This window comes from Branchiostoma belcheri, unplaced genomic scaffold (genome assembly GCF_001625305.1).
Source record: "Branchiostoma belcheri isolate BF01 breed outbred unplaced genomic scaffold, Haploidv18h27 scaffold95, whole genome shotgun sequence".
Taxonomy (NCBI): Eukaryota; Metazoa; Chordata; class Leptocardii; order Amphioxiformes; family Branchiostomatidae; genus Branchiostoma; species Branchiostoma belcheri.
The window spans coordinates 276,710-296,727 of NW_017804631.1; the positions used below are offsets into that span (position 1 = coordinate 276,710).

Consider the following 20,018-nt stretch of genomic DNA (forward strand, 5'->3'; position numbering starts at 1 on the left):
ACGTCTGACGTTTTCAAAATCATATCCAATTGCTTGAGTAACTGCTTTTTGGCGTAGTGTATTACCTGGATGTCTAACCTTCATCGACAAATGCATATTGCTTTTTTGACGCAACTATTTCTTTTTGTTTAGGGATGGGGTCCAGGAGAGCCCAATAACCGGAGGATTCTCCATACTGTAAAACTTTGTGTGCAGTACAGTTCATGTGATTCTCAGTCAGCCATTCCTATGTGGAGCGATACTTACTGTAGGAGAAAGTTCAAATTCATCTGCCAAGCTCCTCTGGCAAATGTATTCCATCGCTAAATAATACTACATTTACCAACAAACGAATTACAATGATTCTAATTGGTCATATAAAAAATCCTCACTTGCACATTAAAATCTTAAATATTGATGACATTTTGCGTTGTTTTCTGACCGATGACCGATTGTAAGTAAGTGGATCTGGAGAGAAACAATCTGGAAATGTTTTTACTACTATAATTTAAAATACTAATAGAAAACTTGTTTTAAATTTAACGACAGAATAAGCCTTTTTGTGTTTTGTAATGTTCTGTAATGGTAAGAGAGCAAATATCTTGTACTGGGAATTACGGAACAGTTGCGATGGATTTTTTTCTAATACCGTAGCAGCTTTCATGTGCCATTAAACACCCCTATTTCGATGGACTGGTGGAACAGGCCATTCATTTCGTTTGCCTTTATTTGTGTGCGGTAATAGGGGTTTTCCAAGCAGATATTGGGTGAATTGTGCCAGCTGTCATATCACGGCCATAACCTCATGGTGGACTACCGAACAGTGTGTAGGGTGTGTGAAGGTATCCATTAGGGCAATTTAAGTTATGAAATTCGCCTGCTGATGTTGGTACTTACTGCCATATGTTATTACATTGTTGTCATCATTTCAAAGTTCAAGCGTTTTGCTTTCATCATTTATTTTTCATGAAACATTGTTAATTAGTAACAGGCATAATAGTACTTTATTTGTATATACTAATATGTATGAATCTAATACTGAATGAAATAGATGAGAAACATGATTTTTGAAAGATTGTAGTATCTTATTATGTTATCATCATTTTATTTGAAATGAACTTGTGCAATTTTTCTAATGTAAGGGAGGCCAATATTGTCAGTGTGACAGGCCGCTTTTTAGAAACGAATACATAAGAATGATAATGATGGGTTAACATGACTTTAATGATTATTTAAACCTATAATGCTGCACTCGAGTGCCAGTACTTAGAGGTTTGTACTTGTGTAATTAGCACCTCACTTTTGACATTTTAAGTAAGGAAGCGAAGAAAAAAAGAATGTTAAGGTCGTTCATGTAGTTCATTATCAAGGAATAAATGTGAAACACTACTACATTGCGTGCGATAACCTGTTGTGCATAAAGATATTTCCATACATGTGACTGTGTAACGCATTTGCATACTTGTGACTAGGCAAATACGGCACCAACCAGTTTCATGACAACCCATTCAAAGTTTCTTTAGTTATCGTGCTAAACCACACAAACGTACACACAAAGTCACACACAGAGACTCAAACACACAAACACACACACAGACACACACACTCAAACACACAAACATACACACACATACGCACACATACAAACTCTACGAAAAGCATAACCTTTTGGCGAACTACCTGGGATGATTCAGCATTTTCAATGATTGAATTTGGTTCATTGCACCCCCACGAAATTTGGTATCGCCAAGGTCACATGTGACGTCATGGAATCATTCCATGGTGACGTTTACACAATGAAACAAACAAACTCCGTCAACACCTGGTATAGGGAGCGCCGTGTACTAGCAAGTAATCAAACCCAGGCCGTTTCTAAGACAATGGCGAGGCCTTACCATTTTACTGTATAACGCTTAAGACACCAGAGAGGATCAATTCATATGCTGGAAACCACCTGCCCAGAAATTGGGGTTCACTGAGTCTTCCAAAGTACCTACATGCCTGCCTATTAGTAAGTGCTTAGTGTGTGACTATAGCTATCTGTATTTGCATAGCATCATTAGCATATTTGTGACTCGTTACATGCCGCCTTAACCGTCCTTCTGCTGCGTGTTCACACAAGTTAGCATGGCGGCCGGACCCTCCCTTAGTCAAATTTCGGACGACTTTTTAGGGTGCCAGATCTGCCTCCAGCCCTGCCGTCGGCCCAAGGTGCTTTCCTGTCTCCACACGTTCTGCCAGGAGTGCCTGGAGCTGTTACTCAAACGACAGGAGGAACAACACCAGCTCGAGTGTCCAACATGTCGGAACAAGACCCAACTTTCGGGTTCTGGAGTCGCAGGGCTGAAGGACAACTTCTTCGTCGAGAGTCTTAACGATACAGTCAAACTACACAAGACGGTAATGGAGACAGAGGGGTGTAGCAGTAGTAATGTGGCGTGCGGTGCGTGTGAGTCAAAGGGAGAGGCCAAGTCGTACTGTGTGGAGTGTGGGGACTTTATCTGTGAGGAGTGCAATTCCGCACACCGCCGCATGAAGTCGCTAAAAGGGCACCAGTTGGTCGGTATGGAGGATTTCCGGTCTGGGGCAGTTGTGAAGGCAGCCAAGCTTCGCACCCAGCCCTGCAGGCTTCACGAGGACGAGTCGCTAAAGTTCTTCTGCCAGACCTGCGGAGAGGCTGTATGTAGAGACTGTATTATAATGGAGCACAAGGGTCACTCCTACACCCATCTTTCTGAAGCGTCGGCTGCCATCAAAGAAGAGTTGGCCACCGCACTTCAAAATTCCGACAAGAAGGTGGCTGAGCTTAATAAAAAGCAACAGGAAATTCTGGATAAGAAGTCCCTCCTGAAGGACACCGTGTCAAAGGTTCAAGACAAGATAAATGAAGCGGCAGAGCAAACCCGTAATCGCCTGAAGCGCATGTTGGATCGGGTGGACGCGGAAGAAAAAGAACTGTTGCAGAAAGTGCAGGTTATTGAAAAGAAGACGGAGGAAAAGTTCTGCGCGGTTCAGGATACCTTAGAAACTACGATTGTCAGTTTATTCAGCACCAGAGAATTCGGCCGCAGCATCATGGCTCATGGTACTGACCTGCAGGTCGTCAGTGTGAAGACTGAAGTTCAGTCCCGTCTGCAGAGCCTACTGCAGCTGTCTCCTACAGACATCCGGGCACCTGCAGGGGAGCCCTGGGTCCGGTTTGATCCGGATGTAGCCGTGAAGGTAGACAATGACGTCTTATTGGTCGGTGACATCACAGAAGGTAATTTTAAAATGAAGGTTACAATTGAATACTGTATTCATTCATAGGATAGTACCCCTGTAGAGCATCTCTCTTTCACAGTTAAGCCATGTTGATTTGATTATATGGATGACATCCGCTAGGGCATGGATTTTCGCCCATATGAAAAAAATAAGTTTTCGACCTTAGGCCACACCAATTTAATTTGTTGGTTCTCGGATTCGCCTCTTCGTTTTTTTCTGATTTGCAAAAAAAAAACAAAACAAATTGATTCTGGTCCTGAATCAATTAAAAAATGCTTATGTTTTGCCCCGAACAGTTGAGGAAAGTCCTTTTCTTCCTAGTTGTTACAGTTTTCCCATCTATCATTGCAGTGGTATGATTAAAAGTTCAAAATTCAATGTTTAAATTTTAACCCAGCCTTTTGTGTTGACTTCATGGCTCATTTCATAGCATTTAAGCCTATAATAGGGTGCCTAGACCTGTTTTTATTTATTTTTTTTTTCACCCTTTCGCTTCATATTTTTTCTGCAAAAATCCGAGACCCAACAAATTGAATAGGTGTGGCCTTACTGTAAATTGTAAAACATTAGCGAATATATATTGTATGTTGCAAACAAAAGTATTAGAAAACGATACTAATGTCATAGAATGCTGAAATTAATTCAGGAAAAGAACAAAACGTGACGAAACAAAAACAATTATTATTTGTCATACCATACTGTGTGTGTTCAGTCATTCGTTTAGCCTTTATGACCACGTAGATTTCATGTTAGAGGAACCTTTTTTTGCTTGCCAAACATTTTTTTCCCCTCGCATCAGTTTTGGGCTTCGCAGAGGTTGTTATCCATATTATCAAATCAACATAGCCTTATTAAAACTAACATCTCAATTTGTGCAATGGTTCTTAATAATAGAGCGAGATACCATTGCTGTAGAGCGTACATGGGCTTACTGTCGGTCAATTACCAGATTAAAGACTCTATGTACTGTCCCGCCTTCTTTCTTAGACTTATGAGTGAATGTCCTGCCCTGTCCTGTATTTGTTCCTATGTCTGGGACACAACACCAGCAACAGTTGTCCTGACCCACGTGTATTGTATTGTTACAATTTGAATAAATCAAATCAAATGTGCTTTTCTCTGTAAGGATTCAAGGCGACCTTCACCACATTGGGAACAGAGGGCCGTCTCGGCCCGACTAAACTGGGAGAACACTACAGTGGACAGGACCATGACGGTCTGGTGACACTCAACAACGGGATCCAACACTTCAAAGTCAAACACACGGGAACTTACCAGATAGAAGCAGCAGGTAATAATATTCATAGAATCTGAATTATGATGCTTGTTTTTTTTTTTCTCACAAAAATTCTCTTAATAATTCCCTTTGATTAGATACAAGAGAAGTCAAATTTGCAATGGACATTTTGTTCTGACAGGTGCCGCTGCAGGGACCGATCGGAACACATCACCAGAATGCCGTGGAAGAGGTGCTGTTATGAAAGGGACTTTTCAACTTAATAAAGGTGCGTAGTAATTTTGAACTCACAGAAAGATATCAAAGACAACGACTGCGACTAGCTGCTTTTGTTTATCTTAAAATGAGGAATATATCCCTTATTTATCCGTATCTGTATAGCCGGCATCACCGCCCTTCGGCGTAGCACACAAGGTTCGCAGGCATGCGGTGCAGCGGTAGCTGGCTACATTACACCTAACAAATTGTTAACCCTAACCTCTTAACATCTAACTCTAAACATTGTTTAAAGCTGTCAAATGCTAATGTCCCTACTTTACTTGGTGACAGTGAGTTTCACTCTGCGATAGTTCTAGGAAAGAATGAGGTTTTGAACACATCAATCCTTGGTTAATAACTCTGGTACTTGAGGCATGCATGACAATTTCTTGTTCTTTTCTGAGCTTGCATTAGGCACATGGTAGTTGGTACGTCCACCAGTTTATTAGTCAATTTGTACATCATGCATAGTCTGAACATTTTCCATCTGTCTGACACCAGTGACACCCACTTAGGTTTCTGTTCATTTCCATGACACTAGCACCCCATTTATAGTGTTATGTGCATTACATAGCATTATTCGGGATCAAACTGCATTTATGAATAAATAGAGGATAAATAGCATAGATTTGAGAATGCTCCTTTCTCTTCTCACCAGTTTTTTGTATGTTCTTATCGTCAGGCGAGGTACTGAAGATCCTTGTCGGACAGGAGGGTGCAGAGAATCGGGGTTATAACTCAGGTGCAGGCGGGGGTGGAGGGACGTTTGTCACCCGGGACGACAACACTCCCCTCATCATCGCGGGCGGCGGGGGCGGGGGGACCGGGAGGTCTTATCACAGCATATTTAGTGACGGTAATACGAAAACAGCGGGAAATTCTAGCACTAGATCTTGGAACGTTAACTGGAACGAAGGAGGGGAGGATGGGGACGGGGCTGTTGAATGGGGGTCAGGTAGTGTAGGAGGGGGTGGGGGAGGTCTGCTGACAGACGGGGCGAGTGGTAAAAATAAATTTGGCGGTAGAGACGGCGGCGAGGATGGAGGTGAAGGGGGGAAGGCGTTTTTTAACGGAGGTGAAGGTGGGAGGGGCTCTTATGGTGCCGACGCATATGGTGGTTTTGGTGGCGGAGGGGGTGGGTATGGTAAATCAGCAGAAGGGAAGCTAGCAGGAGGAGGAGGGGGAGGGGGAGGATATTCCGGCGGGGCAAGAGGGGAGGCCCGTAGGGGGGGATGTGCAGGGGGAGGAGGTTCATTCAACTCAGGCATTGACAGTGTCAGCGCTGGCGTCTGTTATCCCAAAGATATTGATGGAAATAACGGACCAGGATACGTCATTGTAACACTGATTAAGTAAAAACTCTATAACAATAACTGTGTAATGACATTTTAATAGTTATGGAAGAGGCCACGGGGCTATAGCACTAGACGAGCCAGAAGTAACTCCGTCTTATAGTTTTTTTTCGTTTTCGCGCTAAACCACATACATAAATACACACATACATACATACATACATACAAATATACACACATGCAGGCGTTACCACAAGCATAACTATCTGGAAGAAGGTAATAAGCGTACTAAGATACTAAGATTAGCGATCTAGTGTTACTAAAATGACATAGAAACCGAAATCTTGTTAAGTCGAGCGTAACTTTTTAAAGACACCCTTATATTATTACCGCTTGATTGGTGGCAATAATTAATTTGATTAACCTATAAATACTTGGGCATGTAAATCGGATCATATGGAGTAATACGGTATGGTGTGAAAAGTATTAACGGTAGGTAAGGCCATGTTGATTTGATTATATGGATGACATCCGCGCGCGCATGAATTTTCGGCCGTTTCCAAAAAAAAAAGTTTTCAACCATACTGTAAATCGTACAAAACAGTTGCAAAATAAGCAAAAATATACCATAAGTTACCACAAAAATTGATAAAAACTATACGTAGAATGCCAAAATCAAACGAAAAAAGACGAAATTGTAAAGAAATGAACTTGAAGACTAGATTATTCGCCAAACCATATTCTGTGCCATTTGCTCAACCCTCATGACCACGTAGATTTCATAATGAAAAGAACTTTCTTTTTGCAAATCTTTTTTTTATTCGCAGGCGCGCATCAGTTTTGGGGCTCCCGGATGATGTAATCCATATAATCAAATCAACATGGCCTAAAGGGCATTGTGATTACTTTTTATTACGTCAATTTATCTTAAACTTAACATCAGTTGTCAGATAGACGTCACGCCAATTAAATGTCAGTCTCAAAGCAAAAATGTTAATTTTTTTTCTTATTGCCATAACCCTATCAGCCTTCAAACAACTTTATGTACTTGACAACCATTGACATGCAAAGCCAATCTTGATTTTAATCCTGATTTCATTCTATTATGTTCTACCTTGGTTCTACGTTGTATGAAAACAAGGTTACAATACTGTTTCTCTTATCTTGGTTGTATGATTTAACGTAGTATGCATATCAATTAAGGTACTTTGATTTTGTACTTGTAATTTTCGTGACTATATTTGATAGTTTTGCTGCATTTTGGACTGAGGTTTCCCCCAGGAATCATTGAAAAACGCCATTAGGCCATGTTGATTTGATTATATGGATGACATCCTCTGGGAACTCCAAAACTGATGCGAGCGTGCGAATAAAATAAAAAGTTTTGCAAAAAAAAGAGTTACTTTTATTATGAAATCTACGTGGTTTTGAAGGTTGTACAACTGAGACAGAGAATGGTTTGGCGAATAATCTACTCTTCAAATTCATTTTCTACATTTTTTTCTCCTTTTTTGTTTGATTTTGGCATTCTACGACATTGGTATCGTTTTCCAAAATTTTGAAGGCAACTTACGGTATATATTTGCTCATTTTTCAACTGTTTTGTACTATGGTTGAAAAGTTTGTTCTTTTTTGGAAACGGCCGAAAATTCATGCGCGCGCGGATGTCATCCATATAATCAAATCAACATGGTCTTAGGCGATATGTATTTCCTGGTTGAAAAATAAACAACCGAATAATTAACCTCTTAATTGGTAATTAATGTTCTAGAACTGCAGGTTAGTTTCTGTTAATTTTTTTTAATACTTGGTTTATATAAGTGTTATTATATTGATAAATTTCATATTAAGTCTTATCAATAATGGTTCATACAAATATGCTTATGGTTGCACAATAGATGGCATTTAATGAAAGTCTTGTCCAATTCACTATAACAACTTGACCTTTGTTGTTTAAGATCTGATAATAAGTGGAATGGACAAATAAACAAAACATTGCAGTTGCTGCAATTATTAGTGTCTTTGTCTTTTATGTTGATCAGTTCAATATAGATAAAATGAATTGATTTCAGAAAAGACATATAGTACTAGTTAGGTAGGCGTAGTAGAATGAACAGATTGTCAGTTCACGTCATGCCATGCTCTCACGTTATGTTAACAACTTGACTTTCGTTATCTGATAATAAATGGAATGGCATGGAAAAATAGACAAAAAAATTACATAGTTGCGGCAATTTCCAGTGTCTTTTTCATTTAGGCCACACCGATTTAATTTTATGGATGACATCCTCTGAAGACGCTAAACTAGTGCGCGCGGGCGAATAAAAAAAATTCCGGCCAAAAATAAAAATGCTACTTAACCACAGGAATACAAAGCTGGTATTATGAATTCGCGACAGTACTTAGCGACGTATACGTGTGCCGGCTTTTTGCGGAATTTATGAATCGGTACTGTACTTATGTACTGAGTTCTTGAGTCGTGGAGCTTCGAATTCGATAGCCTGGGTGCCCGGCTCCGTTTTGTCGCTGACTTCCATGGACTACCCAGGCCTAGAGCCAGGCCAGAGCCTCAGTGGAGGTCTTTTTTTTTTGAGGGCGACAGGCTAAAATCAATGCGCGCGCGGATGTCATCCATAAAATTTAGTCGGTGTGGCCTTATGTTGATCAGTTGAATATAGATAAATCGATCAAATTGATTTCAAAGAAGACAAATAGTACTCAGGTAGGCTTTTAGTAGAAAAGGAAGATTTCCGTTTTATCTGTGTCTGAGCCCAGAGGCAGTTTTTTTTTTTAATTTCAGTTTTCATACCAATAAAATGTCAGTTGACGTCATGTCATACCCTCACGTTACGTTATCAGAGAACCAATCTACAAACACCATGTTTTTCTCACTTCAAGACGGATTGGTCTGGGAGTTAAAATGTCAGATACACTTTTTAGAAGAAGAAGAGAAATAACTATTTGCTTTGGCTTTACTCCATATGCATCAACAAAAACGATAAATATTTATTCTGACGCTCACGTTTAATCACTTTTTTCTAATACTTGACCCATATCAAGATTTATTATATTAAGAAACTTCAATGCAAAATTGTTGACATTGGTTTACACAAATATGCATGTGGTTGTACATTAGATGGCATTTAATGAAAGTCTTGGCCAATTAACTATAACAACTTGCCTTTTGTTCTTTAAGTTATCAGATAATAAGTGGAATGGAAAAATAAACAGAAAAAAAATAAATTTTGCACAGTTGCGGCAATTTCCAGTGTCTTTGTCATTTATGTTGATCAGTTAAATATAGAGAAAATGATCGAATTGATTTCAAGAAACGACATATAGTACTTAGGTTGGCTTTGAGTAAACGGAAGGGGGATCTCTGTTTTATCTGTGTCTGAGCCCAGAGGTAGTTTTTTTTTTTTAATTTCAGTTTTCATACCAATAAAATGTAAGTTGACGCCATGTCATACTCTCACGTACGTTATCAGAGAACCAATCTACAAACACCATGTTTTTCTCACTTCAAGACGAATTGGTCTGGGAGTTTAAATGTCAGACACAATTTGTAAAACATGAGAAGGGAAATAACTTTTTGCCTGGCATTACTCCATATGCATGTGAATGGACACTATCTTTGATAGACATTTAAAAATGCGATTCGCAAAAAAGCAGTTACTCAAGCAACTAGATACGATTTTAGAAACGTCAGACGTTTCAGCTAGTATCCACAAGCTTTCGTCAGTGACTGCCTAGTGACTGAAAGCTAGTGGATACTAGCTGAAACGTCTGACGTTTCCAAAATCATATCCAGTTGCATGAGTAACTGCTTTTTTAGTTTATCGTATTAGCTGGGTGAATAACCTTCATCAACGTATTAAATGCGATTCTTGTCTAATTCATTATAACAACTGGACTTGATTAGTAGTTGAATTGAAATATCAACAACAAAGAAATAAATGCTCTACAGTTGCTGTAATTACCAAAGACATTGTATTTTATGTTGATCAGATCAAAATAAAGAAAATGACAGAGTTGGCTTTAGAAAAGAGACATAGTATTTAAGTAAGGGTTTTGGTTTGAACATTTAGTGCATTTGTGTTTTTTATTTATTTATGAAGATTTACCACATTGGTGGAAGGATTGACATAACAGGTGACTATCACCTTTTCAAAGATGCCAACCCCGAGACAAGACTGTAAGGTTTGAACCAGTCACACCGGGAAGGTCCCCTACTCTTTTCGATAAGTGCGGTGGGTTCTTTAACGTGCGTGGGGTGTATGGCTCTCCCAAACACGGGACCTCCATTTAACATCCTATCCGAGGGACGTCCCTAACCAAAGCTAGGTACTCATTTTCACCTGAGTGAAGTGAGGAAATTCGTGTAAAGTACCTTTCCCAAGGGTACAACGTCGGGGCGCATGTTCGGAATTGTTCGGGTACGACCCGGAATCGAACCCGGGTCTCCCCGTTTCATAGTCCAGTGATGTACCACTACACCACACGACGCCACACAACTTTCTGACAGCTTGTGTCTGGAGGCGGTATCACTTTTTTAATTTCAGTTTTTATACCAATAAAATGTCAGATGACGCAATGTCATACTCTCACGTTATGTTATAAGAAAACCAATCAACACACACCATGTTTTTCTCATTTCAAAACAAAATGGTCTGGGAGTTTCAAAATGTCAGACAATATTTTTTAGAAGAAGGAGAACAGAGAAAATGGAAATTACTTCTTTGCCTGTGCTTTCCTGAATATACATATACTTTTGTGAACCCGTATGTGGTTCGTTGTCCATGTTACCATGACAACAGACGATAGTATATGTATGTATTCTGACGTTCATGATTTTGCTTCAAATAGAAGACATTCGACTTTTTACAACAGTTTCTTGTTCAATGCATGCGATCCATCTGGACAGCGAAGTACAGTTCCTGTTTTACTAACATGATACGTAGGTAAACGTTGTCTTTTTTTGCTTTCAAGGAGAGATCGCATCTATCAGGAACTGTTCCAATGCTACAGTTATGATAAAGGTATAGGGGATTTCTTGTAAGTAAATGTGAGCAAGTGTTAATGTTTATTAGGTTGTAGGCTTTGTTGGCAAACGGTAAAGACACTGGGCACTAGTATTCTGCGAAACAAAACAGACATGAAATTAAGTGCAGTGACTTTGCTCGTTACCTTGGGATTTCTGTGTACAGGATGCTTTGGTTTACCGGATAAATGTAAAGTAAAGCAGTATACTTATATCTCTAAGGTTGATTGTAGTAAGCTAGGTCTCGTGGTGGTGCCTGTTGATATACCGTCCAGCGCTATATATTTGAAAATCTCGTACAACAACATCAGAAACGTTACGTACCTACCGCCACTGCGGCGACTGATCACACTGGACTTGAGCTATAATTCCATTGAAACTGTATCCTGGATGGCTCTGCGGACTTTGCGAGCTTTAAACGTTCTGTGTCTACAAGGAAACCAACTGAGGTACGTAAAGCTAGACGTCGTGATGGCGCATCTCCCGAAACTGAGTTTTGTATATCTAAGCGGGAACAAACTTGCATCTTTCTCTCAATACGCACTGGGATGGCCACAGGTGACCGCATTATCCATCTTCAATAACCCCTTTCATTGTGACTGTGACCTGTCCTGGCTGATTATCAAGATGGCGTGTTTGGAAGCCTGTAAAGGGAAACAGGGACAGGCCTGTTGTTCTTCATGTTCAGCCTGTTTTCTTCGCATGTCTCCCAACGGACTTTTTAAATGCTCAAGTCCGCGTCAGCTGCAAGGCCGCCATTTGTCCACTGTGTCCGCTGAGATGACAGGCTGTGGAACGACCCACCAAGCCGAGACCAAACTACAGAGCACAGAAAACGGCACTTTTCTCATTAACTATTTGGGGACCAGTACCACACAGACGCAGATGTTGACCCAGCTGACGGACTGTGGAACGGTCCACCAAGCTGAGATCAAGGTGCAATGGTATTTTTCACATTAACGGACCAACAGAATACAGACTCAAACATTGAAAAAAATTAAATACAAAAGAATCCTAGGAGAACAAGGCACTGCATTTCTGATGTGCAACTACCGGTAAGATTTGTCAGGTAAATTAATACAAGACACATTATTTTACGTGCAGAAACCAAATTTTAATGACATTTCAATCATCTATCATCCCGTCATTTGATTATTACATTCCTTCTTGAAATTACCACAAATAAACGCATGCAACGAAAACATATCTGTTTAAAGTAGCCCCTCACGTCAAGAGATAATGTCTCCATGACGCACATGTCTAACCCGTCTGCCGTTTTGTCGCGTATGCATGAATGCCACCATGTGCGTAGCCAGGGGTGGTTTACAAGGCTCAAAGGTCCACTTTTTGGTCCAACATAGGAAATTTCGTATTACTCTGCTGTGCCTTACACAAGGTTTGGATGGCGGGTGTTTGGTTTCCCCGGGTGAAAACCAGAGTACACCATCACTAGAACAAGAACTCCGAAAACCATGGTGTGGCCGTTTCGCACAACACAGAGCGCTATGCGGAACATACCAACCATCCAAGAAATGCAGCATGTATCCTGTATAAAGGTGCGGTTCCAACAATAAGCTCTAGTGGGGTCGTGTGGCGCAGTCGGTATAGCGCGTTCGGCTCACACCCGAGAGGTCGAGGGTTCGAAACCTGCCCATGTCACCGATCTTGTGCCCTTGGGAAAGGCACTTAACACGACTTTCCTCCCTTCACTCAGGTGTAAATGAGTACCTAGCTTCGGCTAGGGACGTCCCTCGGATAGGACGTTAAATGGAGGTCCCGTGTTTGGGGGAGAGCCACACCCCACGCACGTTAAAGAACTCACCGCGCTTATCGAAAAGAGTAGGGGACCTTCCCGGTGTGAGTGGTTCAAACGTCTGGTCTCGGGGTTGACATCTTTGAAGAGGTGATTGGCACCTGTTATGTCAATCCTTCCACAAATGTGGTAAATTGTCATAAATAAAAAAAAAAACATGCTCCACGTACAACACTTCAGAAGGCTTGAGTCGCGAACACGATCTTTGTGATAATGACAATTGAAAATATAGTAGGCTGTAGTTGTAAGCTACAACGTCATTATTACCTCCGGGGGAGGAGACATCCTTCCGCGGAAGGGTTTTGTGAGAGATTTAGATTTTCATGTTCGCAGCTGTTTCTCGCGTTTGGGTGGACGGATTTTTTTGGGACTCGGTGTATGTTTTGCTATTGGGCTGCAGATGATGCACGGTCTTTTGTTTTTATTGTATATGTGTTTTCGGGCGTGAAAATAGTGCTTTTTGGTGGCTTCTAAACACCCCTCTGAGTGTGAAAGTGGTCGCGACCGTTGACCTTTGGCGTGTTTAAGCTATTCTCGGTCTGGTCCACGTATATGACCCATCACACAGAGGGGTGTCCGGTCTCGATAAATTCTTTGCTTAAAACCCTATATAAAAGTATACAATAAAAAGCCCGGAGGTATAAAATCTCAGATTTTACTTGTTCAGTCCTTGTGTTTCTTAAAATTAATTCTTTATTTGATCCTCTGGCATTATTTACTCAATCTAATTATAATGTAACAACAGGACAGTTAGTTCTGTTGGAATAATCTGATATTATATCATAGAAACTGATATTTTGAAAAACTTTACACAAATACCACATTGCAGATTTACTGAACTGAGTAGGCGCTTACGCCAAAAAACAGTTACTCAAGTAGGCGCTTACATTAAATCTTTTACGTAGCGAGTAAAAACTTAAACTTAACTGTTCATAGAGACTTGACATTTTATCTGTACCAAAAGAAGCAGTTTCAAATTATCGTTCGTTACTTTCTATTGATGATAGCTATAGGTTGATGTTACCTTTTTCTCTTATTCTTTTATTCCTGTTATATCAACACGTTTTCCAGTGCATAACTTTGACGATATCAGAGTTTCTATGAAACAATACGTTATTTTAATACTTGGTAATATTTTATGCTTATTTCAAGTCAAATTGAGTTGTGCGTTTTTTCATGTACTATGTAAGTAAAACGTACTTCAGCCTGATGGCTGCGATGTTTTACATAGAGTCAATTCCGCGTCACCGTGTGGGTTGTTATTGTCATTATTTCGAAATGTTTTGAATTCTTGTACAGTCACTTTCGAAATGTTTCAGAAATATATAAATGAATTCAAATATATTCAAATTTTAATTTTCAAATTTTTGAAAAATTTATAACTTTTGTTACTGGGGTATTCTTTTCTTCTAAATAATTCAAACGTATTAGGAACATGGAGAAAAAAACCCACACGGTGACGCGGAATGGACTCTAATAAACCAGTCATGCATTCTTTCATTCACACGGTGGTGTACAAAATATAATTGTACACTTCATGAGATTTGATGTAATACTTTACTGTAAGGTTATAACAACTGCACGTTTGAACTTTTGATCATTACTGAAATGTAAACATCAACATTTTCAAGGAATAAATTTTGCACAGAACTTAAAATGTTCAGTGTCTGTCTTTTCCGTCGTTCAGAATATAGCATAGTTGAATTGATATCAGGAAAGAAAGTATTTCGGTAGAATTTTTTAGGGGGTGGCATATCTGATTGTCTGTGCCCAGAGATAGGATTCCTTTTTTTTCAATTTCAGCTTTCATAACTATCGTAGCCTCAAGTTATGAAGTCAGAGAACTATTCTACAGTCCACGCAATGTTCTCCAACACGAATTGGTCTGCACGGACTGGGAGCATCGGAGACAATTTCTAGAAGAGGAGTAGAGAAAGATAAATATTGTTTGTTTTTTTATTTAAATGCAACAGTGCATAACAAGTGGCAACCAGGCAGCAACAAGGCTGGTAGCGGCTACCACTGACACATAAGTGCATAAATACAAAGTACAGTACAATATCACTTAGTACATACAAGGAGGTTACAATTCAAAATTTACAATAGCAATAAACATACAAAGTACATACAAATTCAATCAATACAGAAGCAATACAATATAAGTACAATACAAATCGATAAAATGATCAAAGTTGAAATTATATTAAATTAATTATGTTAATAATATTAATTTGCGTGCTTTGCTCCATATGTGCACATCTTTTTTGCAAACTTCAGGCTAGGGACAAACATAAAATTTGACTTGGGCTTATTTTATCTTGCCTCTAATTATCGAATTAAAAAAATAAATATGTAGCTGCAATACTTACAATAATGGTATAACAGAGGAAAGCATAAGTTCGCCGTTTCCCCCTAAATTCTACATCTTAAACTAAATTTCACCCACCAGGTGATACTATTGAGTTAAGGTGAGAATATCCTTGTAACAATACAAAAAGAAAAAGAAAACTAGAGGTAGCGAATTTACCTTTAGGCCACACCATGTAAATTTTATGGATGACGTCCTTTGGAGACCCTAAATCTAATGCGAGAGGGCAAAAAAAAGTAGGGTCCTAAAAACAAGATGCCTAGATTAGAAATATACTAAGAGACGACAAATGTTAGGACACAAATTGAATGAGGTGACACAATGTAACAAGCAAGAAGTCTTTTATTCATCATCAAAACAACAATAAATCAGGTGGAACAGTGGAAAGTGACAAATTTTCTAATATTGACAGGATGGTAATAGACACTTAGACACACGCGTTACGGGTTTCACGTCAATCTGACGATTTGCGGCACCTGTCGTGACTCTTTGGTCATAGTTACAGGAAGCGGAATTTCTTGTTTTTTTCTGGGAACAGGCCAAAATCAATGCGCGCGCGGACGTCATCCATAAAATTTACTTGGTGTGGCCTTAGCGTGGTACAGTGGCAAATGTAGCTGGCAGTGTTATTTTCTTCTCCTTGGTGCTGAATCGCCTTCTTGTAAATTAATCACGCTATTTTACCAATTCACAGCCGTCTACAGGGTTAAACAGCATACCAAGGCTTCTAATTTACGACTTCCTGTTTTTACAGTTTGCTACCGATTTAATTATCGTCACTCTGCCCAGGAAATGTTCAAAAATCGTTTATTTTTGGGTGTGAAATGAAACCAAACAATGTAACTATGCTAGTGTTCTGCTGCCCTCTTCTGGTTCTGACTCCCTTGTGCGGACACCAAAAAGTAGGTGATAAACAGAGCCCGAGTTAGGCCATGTTGATTTGATTATATGGATGACATTCTCCGGGAGCCCCAAAACTGATGCGCGCGTGCGAATAAAAAAAAAGTTTTGCAAAAAAAATAAAAAGTTCTTTTCATTATGAAATCTACGTGGTCATGAGGGTTGAGCAAATGGCACAGAATATGGTTTGGCGAATAATCTAGTCTTCAAGTTCATTTCTTTACGATTTCGTCTTTTTCGTTTGATTTTGGCATTCTACGACATTGGTATAGTTTTTATTAATATTTTTTTAAACTTATGGTATATTTTTGCTCATTTTGCAACTGTTTTGTTCGATTTACAGTATGGTTGAAAACTTTTTTTTTTTTGGAAACGGCCGAAAATTCATGCGCGCGCGGATGTCATCCATATTATCAAATCAACATGGCCTTACCAGTAAATACTATATTTTATCAGACCAATTTTCAACTCTGGATAGAAAAGTTGTAGAGCGATAGTTTCAAGTAAGAGCTAGACACAGTTACGATGCGTCATGTCATGTGACGGGTACTGTCCAGGGACAGACAACGGCGGGTTTTTTGAAATCTATTGGATATGCAAGACGCAAGCACCAGGGCTTTGGCCATGCAAGACGTAAACATACCGAGCTTTTGACGACAATTGAGATCTTGCTGCTGTTTCACCAGCGAAAAAGGACAAAAAAAAGAAAGACGAAAAAAGAAAGACCTCAAAATGGTTAAAAATTTTTCCTTGCCATTTTTTTTTCACATTTCCAAACACTGTTGTTCATTCAGTGGACCCTGCCTAGTTGACGGGTGGGTGAGCGCCATCTAGTACAAGGGGGTAGAAACGCAACTTACTTACTTACTCAGCTTCCCTCTAGCCAAGGCCACACCAGTTTAATTTGTTGCTTCTCGGATATTTTAGAAATAAATATGAAGCGACAGGGCGAAAAAAATAGGAAAGGCACCCTATGATAGCCGGAAATTTTACAATATGAGCCATGAAGAGAACATACCAGACTGGTTTATAATTAATAGAATAAATTTTGAACTTTTGATAAAACAAAATTACATTGTTACATTAAAAAACTGTAACAACTAGGAAGAAAAGGGCTTTCTTCAACCGTTGGGCTTAAATATATTTTTCATCGAGCATTGAGGAGTTGATTTAGAACATATTTTTTTAAATCAGAAAAAAATGGACAGGGCAATTCCGAGAAACAACAAATTAAATTGTTGTGACCTAACCGTTCATTGTGTTTCTGTTTGATTTCGCTAGATGGCGTCCGGAGGTTCATCTAGTTACCGGCATGTTCGGTCGTGCCAGTGATAATAAATATTGCTCATATACCCATTTTGTAAGGCATTTTATTTCAATTCTAGATCTGTTACATTGGTACATCGTCATATAATTAACTGTTCTATTCTACACAGGTAAATAACATACAGGTAAATAGCAGTTAATATGAAATATAGCCATGCTTGTATATGTAATATAAAACATACTAAGGCCATGTTGATTTGATTATATGGATGACATCCGCGCGCGCATGAATTTTCGGCCGTTTCCAAAAAAAAAAAAGTTTTCAACCATACTGTAAATCGCACAAAACAGTTGCAAAATGAGCAAAAATATACCATAAGTTACAAAAAATTAATAAAAACTATACCAATGTCGTAGAATGCCAAAATCAAACGAGAAAAGACGAAATTGTAAAGAAATGAACTTGAAGACTAGATTATTCGCCAAACCATATCCTGTGCCATTTGCTCAACCCTCATGACCACGTAGATTTCACAATGAAAAGAACTTTTTTTTTGCAAAACTTTTTTGTTATTCGCACGCGCGCATCAGTTTTTGGGCTCCCGGAGGATGTCATCCATATAATCAAATCAACATGGCCTAAAGTAATAAAAATTGAGGATGGATGTTATTTCGTCATTGTACGTCATATTGTTGAGATAAACATCATCTATTATTGTATACACGATAATTTTCTCAGGTTTCAAATTCTAAATAGATAAGGATAAATTTTTATTAATTATGTAATTAGACAAATCGTGTTTTATAAGCTATATAATCTTCATACATCTACAATTGAAGCGAGAAGTAATGAAACACACATATCAATCAAACCGGTAGGTAGTAGTACACATTGGTACGTATGGTGAGATATCTCTCCTTATACATGACCTGTACTTAGGTTGTAAGAGAATAAATGTAACACTAAATATATTTCATTATGATTATAACTTGAAAAACCTTCGCACATTCGTCTGAAAACTATCTCATGTTAGCAAATCGAGACTGTTTCATCATCAATACTATATTATCATAATACCCTGACAATACTCTCCATATATATAAAGGGGTTCTCAATTCCAGAGTGAAGAGCTTTTTTTCGACAGACATAAATTGAAGGAAGTGAAAGATGCACATTACTTAATAATATTCGATAAAATACCCAATATGAACGCAAGTCTTAAAACTTATCCAATCCAGAATGAACTCCCCAAATAACCTCTAAACTATCCCAGAATGCACCGCGCTACCTAGTTGGTGTAAGTTAAGAACATTATTTTGTGGGCGATAAGAAAAAAATTCCTACTATTTTCTTTGACATCAACAATTGACCTTACTAGTGTCCAGATTGCCCCTCATTTATGCCGAAATATTCGCGATCAAAAAAAGCGTAATCTTATTATGTTTCCAATAAGCTCAATGTAATAAGGTCACTTATAACTCTATGTATCTTTATAGTAACTAATCAATAATCATAGCCATAACAAGATAAAAAATGGCAAATTTCAAAATGTCCACATACTAGTATCTGTTGATACTGCACGTATGTAATCACCAGTAAACACTCTATTATATAATAATTATTTTGCCTCATGACAAAAGACTTATTTTCTAACTGTAGTCACTGATATATCAAACTAGCATCCTGTTGAACAATTGGATAAGGTGTAAAAGTGATTGTCGATATGGACTAATGCGTTCCTTACAATCATTCAATGTAGTATTACTTAAATTCAATGCTAAATTCCTAACAACGATTGACATTATTACAGCATGAGAGACCACCGTTTGGATGAGTGACCATAAATACCGTCTCTCTGCAAATATCAGACTGTGGGAAGTTGTGAATTAACTGCCATGGATTTTTTTAAATATAAGCCTGCAGTATTATTAAACAGGTTATGTAGTGTGGAGTATTCGCTCCAGTCAACTAAACACCTTTACAAGTTGCAGAGTCAGAAGTGCCCAATATCAGGTGTTAGCTTGTCCTTAAAGGAGTACTAACCTCCAGAACGAAGTGCTATTTTCCGATACATCATGCTGCAATGAATACATAACTAACCGACTTTTTACATGATTTCGCTTGTACGAGTTGCGCGGCGCATGTTTGTAAATTGATATTAATATCATTTTCCCCCATGCTGAACCACAATTGATACATCCGGGAACTCTGGCTTACGCAATACTCATACACTTCAGGTCAACATACACATTTTTCGGCGAAAATGGTAGGAGACAAACACACTAACAAGCTGATTATTGAGAAATTACTTGCTTTACTTTGCTTGACCTGTGGCTTGGATATTATAATATCACGATGTCGAATACAGTGGGCGCCAGTTTCATCCTGTGTGTTTTGAGTTTCTCAACTTATTTGCATGTAAGTATAACTTGAACAGATAATTAGATTACGCCACTTATGAAAAAGATAACTAGATTACGCCATTTTTTTCATCATCAATATTTGCGGCATAAATGAGGGGCGATAAGGACACCAAGAAGGACAATGGTTGGTAGGATATCAAAGAACACAAAACGGTACGAATTTTTCTTATCGCCCC

At 38.8% G+C, this 20,018-nt stretch overlaps 1 protein-coding gene across 1 annotated transcript; it reads left to right on the top strand.

Annotated features, from left to right (window-relative positions):
- The first annotated feature begins 1,823 nt into the window (after nucleotides 1-1,823).
- LOC109461693 (keratin, type I cytoskeletal 9-like) lies at nucleotides 1,824-6,168 on the top strand. The gene is made up of 4 exons (XM_019758077.1): nucleotides 1,824-3,241; nucleotides 4,370-4,534; nucleotides 4,662-4,748; nucleotides 5,421-6,168. The coding sequence occupies exons 1-4, from the start codon at nucleotides 2,107-2,109 to the stop codon at nucleotides 6,092-6,094; spliced, it is 2,061 nt and encodes a 686-aa protein (XP_019613636.1). The 5' UTR covers nucleotides 1,824-2,106; the 3' UTR covers nucleotides 6,095-6,168.
- Nucleotides 6,169-20,018: the final 13,850 nt, after the last annotated feature.

Bases quoted from the DNA above. Each gene is read 5' to 3' on its own strand.
- LOC109461693 (XM_019758077.1), top strand. From the start codon at position 2,107: ATGGCGGCCGGACCCTCCCTTAGTCAAATTTCGGACGACTTTTTAGGG. The intron at 4,535-4,661 runs GTAATAATATTC...TTGTTCTGACAG, and splicing joins TTACCAGATAGAAGCAGCAG to GTGCCGCTGCAGGGACCGAT. The intron at 4,749-5,420 runs GTGCGTAGTAAT...TCTTATCGTCAG, and splicing joins GACTTTTCAACTTAATAAAG to GCGAGGTACTGAAGATCCTT.